This window comes from Empidonax traillii, unplaced genomic scaffold, assembly GCF_003031625.1.
Source record: "Empidonax traillii isolate 1590-97213 ecotype Southwest subspecies unplaced genomic scaffold, ASM303162v1 scaffold789:size291746, whole genome shotgun sequence".
Classification (NCBI taxonomy): domain Eukaryota; kingdom Metazoa; phylum Chordata; class Aves; order Passeriformes; family Tyrannidae; genus Empidonax; species Empidonax traillii.
In genome coordinates, this window is record NW_020955982.1 from 27,990 (window position 1) to 50,385 (window position 22,396).

Consider the following 22,396-nt stretch of genomic DNA (forward strand, 5'->3'; position numbering starts at 1 on the left):
AAGCCCCACACACAGGCTTAAGCTTTTTTAATTTTAAGCTTTAATTTTTGGTCTGTTATGTAGAGTTGGCAGAGCACAGCTAATTCCCTGGATCCCCACGCTCGCATGCAGAGAGTGAACTATGGCCATCAGTACTCCAGGAAATCTGGAATAGTCTCAGTCTGACCCAAAAGAAATCTCATTTTTAATCCCGATTTGGAACCAGTCTCAGTGCCAAGCACCTGGATAAGGAACTGGTTCAGTTCCAAAACACCTCCCAGCAGCACCAGCAGAGCTGAACACTCCAAGACTTCATAGTTCATGAGGAGGTGGAACCCACAGAGGGCTCACAGTGGGGGGACTAAGGCTGGGCAAGACCAACATTGCCCCCTCTGTTACCCAGCAAGCCCCAATGGCAGAAATGACTGTAACAAATGCTGCAAGGACGACGAAATCTGAGGCATTCACATCAAATGTTTGCCCAGCACCAAGTCCAGCAGCATCTATTCTCAAAAACATTTTGATTCTTTACCTCCACTATTCTGCTCAAAATCTTAAGAAGTTCCACTGCTTTATAAAACACCAGAAGTCCAAATCTTTAAAGGGTCAGGAATCTTACTGTAGGAGATTTCATTAATTTTTTTAATATTTAAAGGAAGTTATAATTTATCCTTCCATTGTAGAAAACAGGAAGACTTTGAAGACCCACTTACATTGATTTAGTATGTAGCCATGCTATTATTCATTCCAAATAGCTCTTTTCACTTCTTTGTTTTTACCCCCAGCAAATGGGATTTTATGAACAAGCTTGCTCACTAAAATCATGTACTCTCTCAATCTTCTTCTTGCTAAGCTAAAAAAAATTTTTTTAATTTTTTCTGATGAGACAAGTTATCTATTGTCCTAATCATCTTCATAATCCCCGTCTGCATTCATTCATCTTTTTTTATTATGGTAACTAAACCTCTCCCTACTCTAAATAGAGGCGTTATTAATTCTATTTTCCTGTCCCCTGCTGAAGATAAATTGTGCTCTCTCTCTGTAATCGCACTGCTCTCAGACACAGCTCCTGATCACCCTGCTGCTGACCACAACACCCAGACTCTCCTCTCCACTGCTGCCCCTGGTGCAAAAGGCAGATAAAGGCACCGACACAAGGAAGACTTGCCAAGCACACACAGAGGCTCTGGATCACACTTCCCTTGTTTCTCCAGTTCATTAATTCCAACTGGTCTACCACAGTACTGGGAGCGCTTCATAAGTGCATGGAATGGATATAAACACGTATGTTGGGAGGTTGTACCTCCTCGCTGTTACGAGCACTGCTGAGAACTGCAATCCTCCCAGGCCCTGCTGGCAACAACCCTTCCCTCTCTTGTCTCATTTTTCATCTCTTGCTTCTGGTTTCCTCAAAGGCTGGTTGGATTTTAATTTCCTTACCAAGAGCTGCTGAGCTGAACACGGCCAAACACTGGCCCCGTGGCAGGGCACAGCTTTGAGCCCTGCTCCCCACAAATGAGGGGGGGCACCAGCTGTATCCAGGGGACCCCCTCCAGTCTGGGCACACACCAGCCTCAAGAAAGGCACAGCCACTCTCTCCCTGCACCAGGCCACAAGCAAGTTGCAAAGAGGGAGGAGGAGGTGAAACGACACTAAGGTGGGAAATTGTTTCACTCCAGTACCTCTCAGCCATGCACTTCACCTCCCGGCAGAGCCCAGCAGAGCAGCGAGGCTTTGGCCCATGGGTAGTCTCAAAACCAAGGAGAGGCCAAGAAACAAGTGAAAGGGCCACCCAGAAGGTTTTTCTATCAGTCTCTCATTCCTACCAGCTTCTCACTGCAAGGCACATCCATAAATCCAGCTCAGGGAACTTCTCAATCCCCAGGGCTGAGCACAGCTCCCTTGCTCACCGGTATCACAGAGTCACTTGGAGGCACTCCCAGAGGAGCTCTGACTCTCAACTCTGAGCTGCAAGCACCAGGAATTAAAGCTTTGAGTCAAAGAGGCCTCTTTTGCTGCTTGTTGTTGTTAAATTAAGCCAACTCAATTAGCCTCTTGTTTTGCAGCCTTCTTACCTTGATCTTTCTTTGGTCTGTCAGCCAGGATCATCCAGAACTTAGAACCATTTCTAACTAATATTTCACCGCTCTGCAACTTCAGCTACAAACAAGTAATTAATGCTAATGAGCTTTCCCTTTTTTGCAGGAGCAGTCGTCACCATTAATGCCAGTTGACTGGGTTTCACTGAAGCATAGAAAAGACTCATGACTGGAAGAATGATAAATGATTTATGAACAACAATATTTACTAGTGCATATTTTAGAGTAAGTCAGCTCCACAGGCTTTTCTTGGAGGTCTTCTCTAAGAAAGTAAAAAAGAAAATTATAAAAATCAACACTAGATGTGGGGGAGGAAGCCTGGAATATTTAACCAAGGTCTTCACATTCTGTTTGTTGCTGTTTACATTTTGCATATTCAAGATACACATCTTTGTCAAGTCAACACTTGGCTCTTCCTCCTACAACGCTGGTCTGTATGCACTGAAATATTGAAGAAGTTACTGACTCTTGAGATGTAGTTCCATAAAATTTGGGGGGGGAGGGGGAAGGAGTGTGTTACTTTTAAGCCTAAACTGAGTTTTTAAATATTCTTCAAAGAATCAGCCCTTCTGCTTCTCCTCTTAATCTCTACTTGGGACATCCAATTCCCAGATCTCTCCAATTCATATTGCTCCTCGAGGGTGCCAGCCAGGCAAGCTGAGAATCCACCCAAGTGGAGGGGTGCAGAGTCAGAAACCAAGCAAAGGGAAATACCAGCAAAAGGAACTTACCCTGAAGAGCCAGGGATTGACAAGCCACCAGACACACCACCCTTACCTTGCTTGCGGACATCTTCCACCGCCGCCACCAGCTCCTCCTTGAGGAACTGGCTCTCCTTTGCGATTTTGTCTCCTTTCTCCAGGAAATTCTCTGTTGCTTGTTCAACTGAGGCAGCCAGAACATGGGCCTTTTTAGAACGCCCTCGCTTTTTATTAGAGGGGCCCTTGTTGCTGGTGTTAACCAGTGTTGTCACCTAAAGGCACAGGTGGAAGGGAAAAAAAAAACCAAAACAAGAAGTAAATGAGGTGTTTATCAATTTGACAGTAATGCCACATGTATTTTTTTACTAGACAGTGCAGTGACAATACCTGCATATTGCCAGCTCCAACAGTTAACCTAGCAAGTGTTTTTAACATCTGTTTAAACATGACCATGCTTCTTGATTCTTTAGATGAGCATTATAAATGCAGCTAAATAGCTTACAGTTTTTTCTTATCAGCAGCAGACCTAAAAGTTGATTTCAGAATGGAGATCTATTTGTATTCTTGATAAACTGCAATCTCAGTAACAGGCCAGAGCTCTTTGGCACCACATAAAGGAAACAAAGGTGGGGATAATACTCCAATCATAAGAGACCCCAAACAAGGTTGAAGTCTGGATCTATAGAAATCTAGAAATAGTGTCTCTTCAGTTCAGAACAGTACTACAGACAATGGGCTGAATGCAAAGGACCTCCGAGAGCTCATTATTTCCTTAACAGAACCCAAACTGAGCTCTCACAATCCTCCTGCAATCAACCAATATCTCCAATTCTATGTTTTAGACTGAAACCCTGTGGGACCAGGGCCATCACCAGCAGCCAGATGACCAACAGGTACTCTTAGCTCAGGACCAGGATCCATCCCCTTCTATCAAACACAGACATGTCACAAAATACACACACACTTCTCCATTTGCCTTTCTTTTTTCCCTCTCCTCTCCTTTTTGGAAAGCCTAGGAAAATGCATACAAAGCTACTTCAATGGGATGTTAAATAACACTAAAAAAGTTATTACTCTGGAAAGCCTGAGGACTTCTGACATAAAGGTCCTCAGAGCTGAATCCATCTTCTCAGTGGGCTGATTCAGAGAGGGAAAGCCATCAGCTGGGAATATCATGTTGGTAAATGGGGAGCATTTGTACTGAGTAATCTCAGTTCATCATGTCCTACAAATAAAGAAGTTGCAACAAAACAATTTGCTCCATTTCCCTCTCTGTATTTTGCCAGTCACATCATTCAGAAAGTTTGGGATTTGCCTGTTTTCCTTGAAGAATAAGTTACAGACACTGAAATTGGACAAAAAGGTTCTATGAAGTAGTTTGCTCGGTTAAGTTTGCCAAACTAAGACAACTTCTCTTAAGACTCCATCAAGAACTTCAGCTAAAAAGCTTTCCAATAGAACTGCCTACCTGAGGATCCAGAGGGAAAAGCAGTTTGATGACTAAGGGGATATTAATACTGGAAATAAAACATGATCATTCCAGTCTGTACTTCGCAAGAATCATGTCCAGTTCATACTGTCATTTTAGACATTCCACATTCCAGGAAAACAATGTTAGAAGGGATGAGTGAACTGTCTCCAGTGCACCTACTCTTCCCAACCTCCCGGGAAGCCTCTTCCCTGAATCTTCAAAATGCCCAATGCCACAGCTCCCATTTCCAAGCCTTATTCCAGCCTTCCTCTACTCTTTGGTGCATTTCCTGGGAACAGGTACACCATGGAGAAAGAGGCTCTTCTTCACAAATCCCAGACAAACCACAGGCAGGAAATGAGTTACGAACATGCTTTTCTGCACTTCTGATCCAGTGCTGAAGCAGCACAGTCTTGTTACACTCCTGCCCAGTAACTCTTACAATAAAGCTGAACAAAGAAACTCCTTGTATATGTCTTTCCATCTTTAATTTTTTGGTATTTTTACTCTTGGAATTTAAGTTCTACAGGTTCCCTAACTGAAATAATACATCAAAACATCTTTATGAAGGTTTATTTTACCCCTATTTTTTTCCCACCTGTGTAACAAGAGGCTCAAGTAGCCTTTCAACCGCCAGTGTTCTTATCTCCAGGCTTTTAGGGTCCCATTTGAAGTTCACATTGGCTGCAGTGACAGCAGTCATTTCTAGAAGAGAAGAGTTGCATGAATACAATTTTATATGGTTAATGCTGATGGAATGTATCTTTAAATTAGAATGGAGACTATTAAACACAAAACATCCATTTAGTCCAAGTAGAAGGTTATACTATCTCCAGAAATATCAGTTTTGGTTCGACAGTAATTTTAAAAATTGCTTGTTATGACAATTTACAGACGTTACCAGTACCTTTTGGTTAGAAAATAAAACCAAAACCAAACAAAGCCACACTATTTTATCGGAGCCATGACAAGATGGGCAAAGTCTGGGCTACTCATCAGGAGCCAGGTTTAACTCAACCCACCCAAGCTCCCCCTTTGCCCAGTTCACCTTGTGGGAGTACAAAGGTAGAGCAGTGAATATAAGCCTTACAAAGCCAGAAAATCCAGCTGGTTCATACTTAACAGCTTACATATCTATTACACTTCCCCATAACATTTACATAGGAGAGAAAAGCAGATTTGCATGAAGAGATCTGCTCAAAGCTGTCACAGAGCCCTTCCTTCCCGTTACAGTTTTATATCAACATCCCAATGGAACGGCAAACACGATTATGGGAAAAGTTGAGCGAAACTACTAAAATAGCTTTGCTGTTGAAACCAGTAGTCTAAAAAAATGAAACTAAAAATAATGAACTACAACAGATCACTGGATTAACACTGTGATGCTGTACAGCACAACAAAAGAATGAACTGAACCATAACTACAGTAAAAAATGGATTTAAAGTATCCATAAAACCAATTCATATCACTTCAGACAGAATAGATTCTACCTCTTCATTTGTGCCGCCCTCAAAATTCAAGATCAGACTAAATCCACATTTGTAACTTTTTACTTTTTAAAGAGTCAGGCAGAGAAATGCATTCCCCAAGTCCCTTCCACCCTTTTCCTAAATACCTACTGTTGAAGTAATTTTAAAGCTTATTAGTTGGTATTTTAAGATCTTCCTCTGGACAGGGCATTGCCTGCTCGGCCCCTCAGCAGTCACGTTTCTCTGACAGCACCAGATGTCCCCAGAGCCGCCAGACGAGCACAACGTGCCATTATTTTTAAGAACCAGGAGGCAAGGCACTAATTTTGGTAACCAACCACGTTTACAACACGTACCAACACTCAAGTGCTTTACCCCAACAGCTCAGTTAGCAGTGCAGGAGCAGCACAGGCAGGGCTGCTGCTTTCCCAGGGCAGGGTCAAGGCTTGGGGGCACTCAGGGGCTCAGCAGGCTCCCTGGCAGGCTGACCCCCAGCCATGCCCACGGGCACCACGCAGGCGTTAAGGACTCACAGCTGACACGGCTGTGCCCTGCAAAGCTGCCACGCTGAGGAGCAGCCTCACCACGGACAGGCAGCAACACTCACCTAAGTGCACTCAGCTTTCCACTCTGCCCCCGCTCCCAGTGCCCACACTGCTGGCAGAAAGAAAACTTTAAAGCTGAAAGCTGAGAAAAGACAGAGACTGGGAAGAGCCCAATCGATGCTGGCATATGTGAAACCTTTCTGATGGCATTGACTGAAAAAGCTGGGGGTGCAGCTGAAGGTCCCCGCTCCCACAGCACATTCCAGGCTGCAGCTCCAGAGTCCCAGGGACTGGTTGCAGGAATGTCAAGGGTGGCCACCTCCTGTCCTGGCCCCTAAGCCCTTTGAACTCAGTAATTTACCTTCTCTCCTGATCATCCTCTTCTCATTTCACTCATCCACAGGCTGGTTCCACATCCCAGACACTGGCACAGGGCACACTGTGAAATGCCCTTCACCCCCAGGTAACATCCCACCCTCCACAAGGAATTTCACTGGTTTATTCCCTTCCAATTAGATTGGCATGAATGTTTCCTACATAAGCAGACAAGAAAATATACGCTGAGTGCCTTTATGGTTTCTGAGAAACACACCCAGGGCCCTGGGGAGCACAGCAGGTTTCCAGGTAAAGGCTGTTCCTACATGGTTAATGATGTTACACCTCTCACAGAAACAAAGTGCAGGACGAGGTAACCATGAGAAGATACATTAATTGTATTAGTAGAATAATAAAGGCAATTCATCTGAAAATACGTTAGTGTAATAGTTCATGAATTGGCCAAAAGTAATGGTCTATAAAACCACTTAGTAGCAACGTTATTGAAATTTATTTAAAAAGCATAGCTTGATATCAAAGACTGCTTGGCAGCAACGGCTTGGATATCATTTGTACATTGCAATAAATAGGTTTATTCAATTAAATACCTGTGGAGAATACAGGAATAGGCTATAGGTTACCTACACATGGGTGAGGTAGGTTTAGGGGATAGAAGGAGAAATGCCAGGGCTGCATCACAGCAGGGTTGCAATCCCACCACGAGGATGCTCCAGTGCTCTGAAAACTTCCCTGCCCCTGTGACTGCTGGAGCCCTCCCCCTTAATGAATTTAAATCTGGTAACAGCAAACCCCACCAGAGGATAGTGCAGCAGAGCGCTCCATCTTTAGCTCCTGCAGAGCCACCACAACCCCCGCAAGGCCACAGTCACTGTAACATCCACCGGAGAGGATTCCTCTGCAAGAGGGACTCGGGCAGGCCACTGGCCTCCCTCTGCCATAGGAACAGGTTCTCCATGGCCCAGCCCTACCAAGCACAGGACACCCAGCAGCACACGCTGGGAGCAGGAGTTTCAAGGACAAGGCAGTGCGGACCACGCGGCGGAAGAGTGAGTGACGCTGAATCTCAAGTGAGGGAATATATAGAACACCACCACTGCACAAGGAGCTGTGGTCGCCCAGCCTGTGGTTTCATAAGCAGTAGAAAAGCTGCTTAAAGACCAACGTTCATCCTCCCACACCCCTCCAGGAACTCATTCCCGTTCACACATCACACCCCCTCCGTGCTGGCACAGCTCTCCCCACGTCTGAGCGATTAACCAGATGGGGAAGAACTGATTTGGCTAAAGGGAAAGAAATCCATTTTTGCAAGGTGGGCTGAGATCCCCATCTGGCCCACTGTGCCACACAGACGCTGCTGTGAGCCCAACCGGCGATGGAGATGTCACCTGGCACTGTTGGTAAAGCCCCTGAAGTGGGAACACAGGGTAAAGCTGGGTGGCACAGCCAAGTTGAACCAGGTGCCACTGAAAACTGAGCATCAATCAGAGCTCCTGCAGGGAGCGGGAATGTCCTCCCCACACATCTAATGCTCAGACACTTGAATCCCTTAAACCATGCTCACCATCCAGCACATTAACTGCAAACCTGTGGGTTATTACACTGCTCCCGACAGTGGTTCAACAGGAATTCAATATACTGGGCTTTAGTGCACTTGCAAGGACATGAGGACAGGGAAGAACAGTTGCTTAAAGAAGTCACCCTCGGAGCTACTGCTCCAGCCAATGAGCAGTCTGAGAGCAGAGCCATCCCTGGACAACTTGCCCTGCTTTCTACAAACACTCAAGGTCTCAACAGCTAAAGATTAGGAACAGGTCTCCATTCTGCTTCAAGAAACCACTACTGCCATTGTACTGCTCCTTTCCCAAACAGACACCCCCATTGGCACACACCTGTGAGCCCCTGCACACTCAGAGTAAGCTGGGAACTATAAAAATTCCCTTCCCAGTCCTGAAGAAGGAGGTGGGACTGCAGCAGAACCGAGAGGAGTTCTGGTTCTGAAGTGCCCCCAGGGCAGTCCCCAGCCCTGCTCACAGAGGGAGGGCACACACCTGAGCAGAGGGATGGCTGAACTGCTGGGGCTGCACGTTGTAGCCCGCTACAGGAGCTGGCCTGCCAGGAACACACCGAGATATGCACACAATGCTCCCTCCAAAAGCCACAACTAAAGGCTGCAGCATCTTCAAAAACTGGGAATTCAAGGCTGTAAGAATAACTTCAGATACCTACCTCCACAATACTGGCATGCAAATAATTTCTAGGCTTTGGCAAACAGAGGAATGCAGCTCTGCAGCTTCTTTGCAGAAGTGTTCTGAAGGCACCCAAGGCTTCTGTAAAAGCCCATGAAGGAGCACAGTTCCAGCAGTGAGCTCTGCACCCCAAGGAATCACAGACAGGCCTAGTGCTCGTGCTCCTGCTTTTCCAGGCTGCACTCCCACACACACCTGAAGGCAGTGCTGGCTGGACCTCAGGCACTTCTGAGCAAGTACATTCCACCTGCCCTGCACCAAGTGATCCTGCAGGCACCCCATTCCTGGACAGAGCAAATCTCTTTGGGTTACACAGCAAAAAATGTAACTGCTCATCTCCTGTGCATCAGTTCCACCGCCTTGTGCTACTTGAAGGGTGTTTAACAGGTTATCTGCTGTCAGGTTTCACATTTTAACTCTCCTGACAGGCTGCTTTCTAAAAGCTTTTAACAGCACTCACTGGTGTCTCCTGGCTTTTCTCAGGGAAGTCAGTATTGAAGGAATGGCCTGACCAGCACAGCAGGAGCTACCCAGGGCCAGGCACAACAGACCACATGCTGAATTACAGCATTATGCTATCCAAAATGCCCAACAAAAGAACATGGGACAAGAACATTTTACACCTGGGAGGACATTCTCCATTTGGAGGACATCCTCCTACTCCCCATCCTGTGCAGCCCATGGGCCCAGGTGCAGTAACAGGTTCTTGACTGCATTATTTTGCAGCTTTTTCATTTGTCATAGTTCTTTAAGTAGTCACAGTCATTCTGAATGATAATCTGGTCCTCTACCATGCTGCCAGGCTGCCTTTCTGTACCACATAATGAGAACATCCCTTGTTCTATCACCCAAGTCATGATTATGGAACATGGGACTCACAGCAGTGACCCAGCTTTAACACACAGCATTAAGGCAAACCTTCTGAACAGTTCTGGTTTCCAAAAGGTTTAGGCACACTTCATAGCTCACACCTCGGGGCTTCATCATGCCCCACTGACAGTTCAAAATTGTTTTTCATATATAACTAGGAGTATCCAGATAATAAAAAGTTTCATTCTTTCCCTTCACAGTCTCCAAATTGATTTGTCCGCTGTGCTCCACAAATAAAGCAACACTCCCCTTGGCAGCCAAATGGCTGCTACTCAAGGATGTTTGGTATATGGGATGCTTTTCAAGGAGGATTTAAGCTGTTTTTATTTAACATCAAGTATACACAACTCAAAACAGGAAGTCATCCCCTTCTAACATAGCCTTCGACCCATAGTTCAAGCATGGTATCTATATGAACAGGGAAAAATATATGGGAAATCACTGAAGAGAACAAACTTCCATAGAAATCAATGATTATGTTCTTTGATTATCAAAGCATTTTCTGCCACTCAAGTATATTCAACTTTGCTACACCTTTTTTAATCACAAACTGCAGTAACCAACTAAGAGAAAAGATGTCTGGGTTCAGCTAAGCCTGTTTCTCACCAGTGCCATCCCAGTTCCAGCTCTCAGAATCTGTTTCTGGTATGTTTTTCTCTGCTGCTCTTGTGGAGAAGGCCCACAGAGAGGCATCTGAAACAGCTCCTTAGACAGCCTTACAGAACCAATAAGAAACAAATGCTTCTCCACTTCTCAGCTGGTTTAGCAAATCTTTAGACCTTGCTACTGAGTAAAGAGATGTAACCAATCCAGCATCCCCACAAATATCCATGACATTTAGACCGGGTGTTATCTCCTGCCCACTGCCTTGTCAGCAGAGCCACGGAGCCCCTCACCCTCCCCTTCTGGCAGCACAGCCCCCCACCCCACCCCACCCCACCCCGTCACACGGGAGTGGGCTGAGCACATCACCCGACTGAGATGAAACGCCCCCCCAGAGCAGGATGTGCCTCTCCCAGCAGCTTCCAGATTGATACAATGCTGGGCATCTTGAGCGACTCATTTTCCATCAAAGTCAGGAACACACTCTGCACCAACAGGTTTTCACGCCCCCATTTCAGTCTAGCTGTCATTAAGGGGATGAAGGCACACTCTGCACACTGCAGTGTTCCTGGGACCACAACAGTGATTTCATAACCACAGATAGGATGTTTTCTTAGCCAGAGCTAACAGCAGCCTCTTGCCTTCAGCTCTGTAAGAGTTAAGCTCTGATCATTTCCTTTTTGCCAGGATTGTTTTGTCACAAAGGAGCTAGAAAGGAGGTGCAAGGCAAGCCAGACCACAGCAAGCACAAGCAATCAGTGCCTCAGTTGTGTCACACTAAGGCTCCAGTTCACGGATGACATCCTCAAAGAATGGAACCAAACTCAGGCTTACACCCATTTCACTGTCCAGATGGATATCCCAGTATGTCCCAACAAGCTTCCAATTCATTTCTGCACAGTTTTCAGATTCCAAAGCACATGCAAGATTCCAGTTCCAGAAAGACTGACAGAGTATCAAGACTGCTTGAGAAGATACACATGCTTTTTCTAAGAAAGAGGATCTCCTATATAACCAAGATTAATTTTAATATTCTAGCTACAAACTCTCGCATTTGGGAAAAAGAAAAGATGTGCCATAAGCAGCAAGCTATTGCTATTAACCATAAACCACTCACTGTGCCTTCACAATGCTGGTGCCATTTTTTGCTGAAGACTTGTGCTACTACTACCCTGAAAGCAAGCTTCCAAAATCAGAACAAGTAACCACCAGATTTGTAACTGCTGTATTTTAGCTGTTCTGTGGGTCAGGCCATGGCTCTGGCCATGCACAGGGGCAACACATCTGCCTTTTAGGCAAACAGCAACATCTGTCATGAACTTATCCCTGCAGCAACGGCAACTTCCAGCTCCCAAAGCCAGCCCTCATCCAGCCACATCTCTCACACTGAAGCTGTAGGCTCAAACTATAGGTTCATACTTTCAAACACAATGAGGGGACTCAGCCTGTAGAGAGGATGTTAGAGCCCAGCAGGGCTGGGCCACTCGAAATCAGCATCTGCTGGATCACTTTAATTCAACTACTGAGAGCCCTCAGTGTCTCTTCCCACTCCTGAGGTGGAACACTGTGTGACGCTTCCCTAAAATCACTGAGAAAGAATGGAAGAACAGCTTACTGGCACTCTCTGAACCACAGCACACAGTTCAGACCCTAGGGATACACAGTCAGTGCAGATATAATAACTAGGCTGTGGCTACAGAGCACAGCTCTTCAAACCCCAAACTATGCCAGCACAGGTTCCAATTACCAACCTTACAATTGCAATGAATTCAAGAAGGGGCAACCTTTTAACAAGTTAATTTTTGCCACAAATATTCCTTAAATAAGAAAAAGGTTGTTATAAATTAGTCTACTTTATCAATTGGCACAAGAATTTGCCAGTGCAGCAAAACTGATTCTTGCTTAGCTTGCAAAAACCCACTGATGGCTGGCAATAAAGGGAAAAGAAAACATGGGAATTTTTGTTCTGATCTTCTTCAGCACTCAACCTGCCATAAAAAGTGCTGTTTATGCTAAAGAATCAGAAATAACCAGAATCTGACCCCACTCAAGCTGCACTTTCATTCCTAAATTGATATGTTGTTACACAATACCCTCCAGTGCTTTTAGCTGACCACATCTTGGAAATCTAGACCTTCATTAGCAATTTAAAACAGTCAGAAGTACACAAATACTGACATGCATGTTTTGAAAAAAAATCAGACTCCTTATAATTAGAGGTTTGATGAGACTATCTGCTTAAACAGAGAGCAAATGGACAGTTGTATTAACAGAGCCTAAATACCACACTCTTTCTCACTTGCATGCTCAGCACAGCAGCAACTAAAGGCTCCCTAACAAAAACTCATGATGTTTTAAGAACAGAAAAGGTTTTCTCCATTTGCAAAAGGTACTAGAGCAAAGCACTGTGAAGACTTCAAACTAAAACACTTTCTAAGTTTCCTAGAAAAAGTCCTTTAGGAGTCCCTTCTTGGTCCTTCACTTTGATTCGGGAACACTGTGTCAGTCTTAGATAAGAATTACAAAGCAATTAAAAAAAAAAAAAAAAAGTAATAAACCCCACAAGTGAGGAGACCAAGAATTTCACTTTATGTGCAGGGTAACCCTCAGCACCATCTCTCAGCTACAGACAATGAGTTACTGTCGCGGGAAGAACTGCAGCATCCCCACACACCCCCAGACAACTCTCCACTTGCAGAGTTCAGGAGGGGAGAGGGGAGGGATTCACAAAAACAAACCCCAGGAAGAAAGAGAGAACATGAATGGAATGCACAGGCGTGGTTTGGATGAGTTAAGCATCTTTAAATGGCTGCAGCTATCCGGGAGAGTAGGTAAGGCAGGAGGCTCTAACACAGCATCTCCTCTCCCCACAAACTGCCAGCACACCGAGCACTGACTGCTGAGAACTCTGCAGCTTCTCCACGAGAGCAACGCGGGTCATAATGAAAACACAGCGGTGCAGTGAAGCTTTGGATGCTTCCCAGAGTTACCTGCACAGCCACAACCATCTCCTGTCAAGTACAAACCTGCCAAGGGTGCACCGTGGTGCAGGAGAGTCAGAGCTCACAATGATCTGCCTGGACAGGAATCCTTTGGAGTCACTGCCTTCGCATACAGATGACCAATTAAGGCACCTTCTGCTAAGAAAAGAGTAGAACATCACTGTCCCACCCACATTCCATAAAAGCAACAGGAAGGAACCAGAAGGTTTGAGAGGAAGGAGTCACTGCTTGGATGGTCTTGCAGGAAAAAGAGATTTTAAGGTAGTAACACAGCTATTTACTAAGTGGAAACCAACTTACATCTGATTTAAGACACATTTTTCTCTCTCCACCCCTTCTCTCACCCCCAGGAACAGGAAACATGACAAAGCTACAGAACAAAAACCAGATGAGCTAAGAAATCCTGTTCCATTGGCTTTCCACCAGCACTTTGCCTCTGTTTCTGCTGAACACTGCATCTTTCACTGACAACCACGAACTTCTCACTAGTACCACAATAATATTCTGTTAATCAAATAATCACATTCAAACTGTCTTAACCAATTTTGCAAATTAAGTAAACCAGCTCAGAACACCTGATGCTGAAGTACTGATGCATAAAGACCAGAAATTAACTTTTTTCCTTTAGGTTATAAGCTTTGAACCCTGCACAACTCATCTACATTATTCTGTTTTGCTACAAATAAACCTTCCAGTTTTGTTTTTTTTTCCTACTCTTACTGCATTTTATGTCATTATTTTTGCTTCCTAACTCCAGCTAGGAGAGGAGGAAAAAAACACTCACACAATCATACTACACTCTTCTCTGTGCCCATACAAAATAAGAGAATTGTGATTGAGGACTCCACTGGCAGTAGAAGTGCCACAGAGTAACAAACACAGGCTGTCCAAAAAGCATTACCCACATCTCTGCTTTCAGGATGCACTGTTTAATGTTACTCAGGAAATGTGTTTCCAGCAGCAGTGGTTTGTAATTAAATACATCTTCCAAACACTGGAAGTGGCAGTAACTACAAAGCCAATACTTTGTACTGAAATTCAAACCACTCCAGAGCCCCTCAGAGCCGAACCAGGTTCTTGCTTTTCAATCTCTCAAAAAACATTTTGCACCTTTCATTTTACTTGTAGTTTGTATGAAGTCGTTGGACTCACAAGGTTTCTAAATTTAAGCCCAAGTCCTTGAACTGAATACAGTGGCAGAGCTGGTCTGCACTGCAGGCAGGATGGGCAGTGCCAGCAGCCACGGGGGCTCCTGCCAGCCTTGGGCACGGCCACCAGGGCCACTGGGCACACGTGTGGGACAGAGCTCAGCCCGGGCTCCAGCTCCTGCCTCAGGAGGCTTCTGCACTGCTGAGCTCGGCACAGAACCTCGGGGAAGCAATGCTGCTTGTCTGCCCTTCTCTTGGGGTTTTACTGCTTTTTGACTGCTTGCCTGTTGGTTTCCCTTTTAGGGATGATTTAAACATGCCACCATCCCAGAAAAAGGTGGGGGAGGATATGGGGAAGGGAAGATAAGTAAAGTAGCAGGGGTCAACAGTTATGACCAGAGAACAAGAGCATGACACCACACACCATCCAAGAGCATCCATCACTCCCCAAAGGCATCAAAGGGGCCAGAAGACACTGCTCAACAGCACGACAAGGAATTGGAAACAACACATGGAGCTCCTGCTCCTCCTTCTGTTATTGATGACAGCTTGGCCACGGCCAGGTGAAGGGCTTGTAATTTTGGGCCTCAGACAAGGGCTAGACTAATAAAGAGCTGATGGGACCAGTATAACCAAAACATCATGACACAGATCACGACAGGACAAAAGGTTGACTGGACCTCTCAACCTGTGGCAATCAGATCACATCAAACCCTCTGCACACCACTTATAGTTCACTCTTCAACTTCTCATTCTTCAAATGAATGAATAATTTAAGTTCCAGGCTGTTTAAACTCCAAAACACTTGGACATCAGGTACTGTTTAGAATGAACTGTATGGTAAATTGTGAGGTTTATACCAGATGTGTCATTTGCACACATGTCCACACCCATCATGAATTATCCAAGACCATGAGCAACTCTCCAACATCAAGCAATGACACTCACTAGGTCTCTAAGTCACACTAAAAGAAATTAGTATTACAAGTATATATTACAACGACATACTTGCAAGAAAGAGGGTAAAGCACAGGCAGCTTGTACATCTTGATTAGTTGTGCTCACACCCACTTTCACCTTCTTGCTTCTGAGCACACCACAGTTCTGTCCTCTGCTGTTCAACAGCACTGGGTCTGAATTCAATATTCTAGTCAATTAAAAACAACATTTACCCACCTATGGCTTCAGCTGCAGATCTCAAGAGCACTTTGCGGAGATGAATACTGACCTGCTCGGTGTTACACAGGTTAAATACCATTTTATAGGCACACAGCTCAGCCCTGTTTACATGAAAAATTAAACTGACCTTTGTGGCAGTGTAAAGCTACATTGCTAGTGCAGCCCTTGTGCAGCCCATTTATTTAAGTGGATCTTATGGGCTGAGGTTGTATCATCCAGAAAAAGATATGGGAAGAGTAATCTCCCTCTTACAGCCTTAGATCTGCATAGATATCACCTCTACAAGTGCCCAGGATAAACCAGTGAATGAAAACTCTGAGCCCCTGGGGGAGTGGGAACGGCAGTGGAAGAGGGAACACAAACCACCACACGTGATCCTGGGAGCATCAGCTCTGACTTCAGTGAAAAGCAGCAAATTTAGTATTTACCTAAATGACCTCTTGACCTTCTGCTGAACAACAGCAATGCCAGAACTGTCTGGTCTACACTTCTCCTCACTTCCATCAATTAACCTCCAGATAAAAATGTAATTTTTTCTTCTCCTGATCCTCAGCAGCTATCCACAAGCTCAGTCCAGAACAGGGTGCACTAGTGGGTTTACAGCCTCTTCTACCCTAACTTACACGAACATCTCATTTGCTCCCCAACATCAGCTCCACACAGAAATTTGTCAGCATATACAGCCATCTGCAGAGCTATTCTATAGCAGGGCACAGAAAGCTGAGAAACTGGATGTTGCTTGGGGGAAAAAAAGTACACCAGGAGTTTAAGTTTTGTCTCATAGTATCCCCAGTGCAATCCCACCTGCCACACTGCTGCCAGCTTCCTGGCTGCTCTGCTCTCAACCCCCTCACTGCCTTGGAAACAGTACAGGAGTTTCATTCTTTCTTGGACTGTAACACGCATCAACACTCCTCCCTCCTTGTGTCATTCCACGTACTAGAACAGATCTGCTGGGGAATTGCCTGGCATCCAGCTTGGTTGCATCACCACTGTTCCACTCTCTGCCTTGGTAATGGTTTTCCCTTTAGGTATGCCTGGCCTCATGTTTGCTTTTTCCATCCATAGAATCACAGGATGGTTTCAGTTGGAAGGAACTTTAAAGCCCATCTCATTCCAAAACCCTGCCACGGGCAGGGACACCTTCCACTACACCACTTGCTCCAAGACCCATCCAACCTGGCCTTGGACACTTCCAGGGATCCAGGGGCAGCCACAGCTTCTCTGGGCAACCTGTGCCAGGGCCTGCCCACCCTCACAGCCAAGAATTTCTCCCCACTGTCCCATCTAACCCTGCCCTCTGGTAGTGTGCAGTCATTCTCCCTTGTCCTGGCACTCCAGACCCTTGTCCAAAGTCCCCCTCTCCAGCTCTCTTGGAGCTCCTTTGGCACTGGAAGGGGCTCTAAGGTCCCCCTGGAGACTCCTCCAGGTTGAACAACCTCAACTCTATCAGTGTCTCGAGAACAGAGGGGTTCAAGCCCTTGGAGTGTCTCCACGGCCTCCTCTGGACTCGTTCCAGCAGCTCCATGTCCTTTGTACATTGGGGGCCCAGAGCTGGAGGCAGCACAGCAGGTGGGGTCTCAGAGTGGAACAGAATCTCCTCCCTCAACCTGCTGGTCACACTTTCAGATGCAGCCCAGGACACTGGGGAGAGGTGCCTGAACCTCAAGCCTTTCAGAAGGAGCTCTCAGGAGTCTAAATGATTAATCAAGCAGCTGTCTTGTAAATTAGAAATCTTGTAACAGAAGGGCACGTCAGTAGACTGGGAGTGAATTTCCCTTTGCAAACTGCATTAGTTTAGATGTGTGCATTTAATAATTTCTATCACTTCACAAAGCACGGGGAAAAAAAAGGTTATTCCTCTCTGATTCTACCAGAGATATTTATAAACACATATCAAAGGACTACCAGATGTTTCCATAGTACATCTGGGATTAACAAACAAAACTGTGTAATCATATTGAGAGAAAAGGTAGTTGGCTCTTTAAATCCATCAGTCATGAGGAATTATGAATCATATCTAAGTATCAGATTTGCCAACCGAAGAGTCTGGACTAACCCTCTGCACACCAGAAATCAGAGTTACACCCATTCTCACCCTGACTGGCAGATAAGGAGTCTCAATTTTTCCAGGAGAATGATCCCACTTCAAGTTGCAGTGACTGCATTCCTCCTGCAACTCCTTCACCTCAGTAAATCCACCTGCACCCAGTTCTGCTTGTGGCACAGCAGGTCACTCTCAGAGGAGTCTCTTCAGAGGAGCTCATCCAGTGAGGGTGCTGGCATGCAGTTTGTGGTAGGCTCTATTTTAAGTCTCATTCACTGGATTAAAATAGTATGGAGTTAAAAGTAGTAATTATCAAACATCTGCACTTTCTCTAAAGCTGCAACACTGTTTAACCAATGCATGAGCTATAAACTCACTGAATGGAGCTATTCCAGATTAGCTATAAAACTAAATTAGGGTGAATTCCCAGAGCAGTCAAGGATCCAATTCCTCAAGGTTATATGCATTCCAGTTCTGTAGCACAAGAATTTGAGTGTTGTCCAGTTAAGGCACAATAATAGGAAGCCTCATCCCTGGAAGCATCCAAGGCCAAGTTGGGCAGAACTTGGAACATCCTGGGCTAGTGGAAGGTGTCCCTGAACATGGCAGGGGGTGGAAGGAGAAGGGCTTTAAGGTCCCTTCCAACCCAAAGCAGTCTGTGATGCATGATTATGTTGAATTATCGTTTCATGTTGCACTGACCTAACAAAACAGTACTTAGTCCTCTTTTCTTCCTCACACTCCCTTTAATGTCCAGCAATAAAAAACCTCAGAAACACAGCAAGTCCTTGCTCAGAAATATCATGGCCACGTAGGTCCTCGCTGCAGACCAGCCCCACTGGCCACCTATGATGAGCAGGCTGGTTTGGCCCCTAAATATTTCTGTGATCTTCACTAATTCACTGCATAAGAAAGATCATCTAGAAATCAAGTAGTAACAGCAAACATAATTTCAAGGCAGGGTTGAATTCCCACTAAAATGTATTTTCCATTCATGAACATTTCTACTAATGTGGATTCCTTTGCATGATCAGTTTCTCGATCTTACAGCTGCAGAAGGAAGATATTCAAGTTCCTGAAAAAAACACAAATTACTTTTCTATTACATCGCTCAGTTAACTTTATCAGACCAACAGAAGCCCTGTGACGAAGCTGCACATTAATGTCTGCCTTTACACATGTCAGCACAGAAGTGCTGATGTTTCACAAAGCTTGAAAATTTATTGTGAGGTAAGTATTTACATTTGTATTTTAAACCATCGGTTTGAGCACAGGATTTCTAATCTCTGCCCACGGTGCTCCCCCCTGCCACCTTGTGTAAACTTTTAATCTCCGATGCAGAGGCCTATTATTAGAGCTGGCTGAAAAAAAAAGCCCTACAGACTGAAGGCACGTTGTTTTGTCATGGAAAAGGCTAGGGCAGAGCCTTTCCAAAAACAAAGCCTTTTATTAATAAACCTTTGTCTGTTTCTGCTGAGAAAAGTCAAAGAAACATTTCCTTGATGTTTTAAAAACTGTTTCTCTGTAAATAAAAACCGGTGACTCAACACCAAAATATGTCCTTTTAAACAAAAAGTTTCGATTCATCAGGGAGAAATAAGTAAACACTTAACACGGCCTTAGCGCCCCGAGATAGACCAAAGACTGCACGTCCTGTAAAGTGAGCTGGGCTTTCATCTCCATTTACACACAAGCCTGCCTCCAAACCAACCCGGGAACCGAACAAAACAAGCCTTTAGCACTGGGAGCCCGGTGTAGCCTCTCCCACCTCCCCAGTCCCAGTGCGGGAAAAACGCAGGAAACCAGTAACTCGAACACCCAGAACACCTTCGGCACAACTCCCATCTCAAAAAACAAAAGCCAAAGACAAACAAGGCGAGGGGGGTGGGGGGCGCAAACAGCTCCCACAGCAGTTCAACACAGATAATGCCGACACGCCTGGAGCCAGAACTCCAAAGCCGGGATGAGGACGCGGCCGTGGAGGCTCGCGGGGAGCTGGGAGAGGGAGCGATCGATGGCCCTGGCCAGCAGACACAGCTCACACCCGCCAGCTCCCGGGCTGGGCTGCTGGGCCAAGGGCAGGCAGGGGAACCTGCCTTGGTCACACCCAATTCCTCGCTAAACGTAACTCGGGACGCACGTTTTCCTGCAAACTTTCAGCCTGGAAGATTTCGCGTGTTTGGAACGGGCACTAGCAATGAATAAAAGCTGGGTGCCCCTCACTGCCCAGGGACCCCACGGCAGCAGGCACAGGGGTCACACGTAGCCCGGGAGCTCATACGCTCTCCCTACTTTTTGTCTGTGAAAAGTAGCACGAAACTCTCAGTCAGGGCAGGAGGAGCGCCCGCCCCGTGGCACAGGAGCGGGTGGAGGTGGCTGTGAGGAAACGTGGCGGGGCCGACCGAGGCGTTTTCCCGGCGCTCCCGTGCGGGAACAGCCGCCCGGCCGATAGAGCCCCCGTTCGACGGTGCCGCCCGGGGGAAGCGGGCTCCGAGGGGCGAGCAGGGGCTCCCGGCAGGCCCGGCCCGCAGCCCGGCAGCGGCCGCGCGGGGAGGGGCCTCGGCCCCGCCCCGCCGAAACTTCCCCGGGAGCCGGCCCGGCCGCCGCCTCTGCCCCGGGAAACGGCGCCCGGTGCCCCCAACCCCGGCGGGTCCCCCCACCCCACCCCGGCCGGGCTCCCCCGGCCCCGCCGCCCGGCCCGGCGCGGCCTCCCCGCGCGGCCCAGCCCGGGCCCGGCTCAGCCCCGCGGCCGGCGTAGCCCGCTCCGCTCCCCTCCCCTCCTCTCCCCTTATCTCCCCTCCTTCTCCTCCCGCTCCGCTCCCGCCTCGCCCCCGCGTCCCTCCCGCGGCGCCGTGGCCGCAGGGCCCGGCCCGCCCCGCCGCCCAAAAGTTTCCAAGTGCGAGCGCGGGGCGCGGAAGGGGCCGCGCCGCCCGGCCCCGCCAACTTTACCGGAGCGCAGGAGGGTGCAGTGCGATGGGATAGGGTGGGGTGGTCGCCGCCGCCCTGGCTCCGCTCCGGGCCCGTCCCCGGCCCCGCCGCTTTGTCCCGTCCCGCGGAGGAAATGGGCTCTTCCGGCGCCTCCCCGCCCGGCCCGGCCCGGCCGCTCTTCCCGGCACCGCCCGCCGCGCCGCCCCCGCGCCCTCCGGCACCGCCCGCCCGCAGGTGAGGGCGGCGGGGCAGGCGGGAGGGCTCCTCACCCCCGGGCGGGACCCTCACCCTCGGGCAGGAGCTCCCACGAACCCCCTCGTCCCCGTGCGGGGCCCCTGAGGAGCCCCCCGGGCCGGAGTCCTCCCGCACTGCTCGGGCCGGGGCACAGCCTCCCCTCACGCCCAGGGCAGCCCTGCACCGGCCCGCCCGCACCCCCGGCCCAGGCTCTCAGCCCGCCGCTTTTGGGGCAAAACCAACAAATTCGCGGTCAAAACCTGTCTTCGTCCTCCTGAGGAGGTGCGGGACACCGAAGGTCCCAGATGCTGTGATTTGAAGGAGGTGAGGAAAAAGTTATAGCTGAGTTCCTCTTGTGTTTGTGAATTGCTGTTTTGTTTTGGAAAACCAAAACCTTCCTCAGGAGCTGCTGCTTTTAGGAAAAGCTTTGCCTTCACGCAAATGTCTCTAATAATTAGACTACAGGTGAGAGGAAACCCCAGGGATGCAAGCAGTGCCAGCAGAGCCCCTCTCAGAAGAGCAGGAGGTTTTGGGAACCTGGCCTTGGCTCGCAGAAGCAGATCTGCAGCAGAAGAAACTTGTCTTTATGCCCTAATTTGTTTCAAAGTTTTCTTTGAAAAGTCTCAGTGAGCCTTTTGTGAGAGAGTGATTGTTTTTACCCTACAACAAATTACTCTGGGACTTTCTGTGGTGTGTTTTGAGATGGCGTTTGATATACATCTCTCTACAGTACTCACACTTATACTGGATTGTAAAGACAGCTGAATAAATTTAACACGTTTCATGACTCATTTGCCATCACTCCTGAGATACCTGAAACTACTCACTCCATCCTTTGTTATTAAGCAAAAAAATAGGGAGATTGAGTAACCTACCAGGAAGGTTCATTCAAGGTACCACATTCATTCAAGGCATCACATTCATTAATTAACTGAGCCCGGGGAGCTGGCCCAGGTCAGTGCCACAGCACAGGTGACCACACCGTGGGCAGGACTGGGACTTTCCTCCAGGTCTGGCTCAGTGGGATTTGCAGGGCCGTGTTTCCCACCCTTGCCATACTCCTGCAAGCCTTCCCTGCAGGAAGACAGACAGTGTCCTGCAGTGATTTAGATTGCATTTTTCCTTCCTGCAGATTTAATCCAAGAAAGGGATCCAAGACTAGGAAATAAATGGAATACTTTTGTCTTTTAATCCAGAAAGAAAATAGGGATCAAGAGCCCAGCCTTGCTGGTGAGTGAAGTTATCGAAAGAAAATGAAATCTGTAATTATGATACTGACTGAGATACATGTTATTAAAAAAATATAGGGTCTTCAGTGCCTTAACAAACAGACTCTCCTCCAGAAACACAGAGAAAACAGATTTTTTAAACTCTTTCTATTTCCTGCTTGTACCAAACCATTAATATTTGGTGTCAATTGCACCAGGGATTCAAACTACTCATTTCTGATCTGTAGCATACTCTCAGTAAAATTGAGTTTACACTTCAATAGCTTGCTTTCTTTCATTACTCCTTTTAATATCATGACTTGGCCTCCT

At 47.0% G+C, this 22,396-nt stretch overlaps 1 protein-coding gene across 1 annotated transcript in view; it reads right to left on the reverse strand.

Moving 5' to 3' along the window:
* LOC114066656 (catenin alpha-1-like) overlaps window positions 1-20,766 on the reverse strand; it is a gene marked incomplete at its 3' end in the record, with an annotated part of 31,150 nt that extends 10,384 nt beyond the window's left edge. Inside the window, exons 1-3 of the mRNA XM_027901489.1 lie at window positions 20,646-20,766; window positions 4,849-4,955; window positions 2,856-3,051 (exon numbers count right to left, since the gene is read on the reverse strand). Of these exons, the coding sequence (XP_027757290.1) occupies window positions 2,856-3,051; window positions 4,849-4,953 (301 nt within the window). The remainder of the gene's footprint in view (window positions 1-2,855; window positions 3,052-4,848; window positions 4,956-20,645) is intronic.
* Between the last annotated feature and the right edge of the window lie 1,630 nt (window positions 20,767-22,396).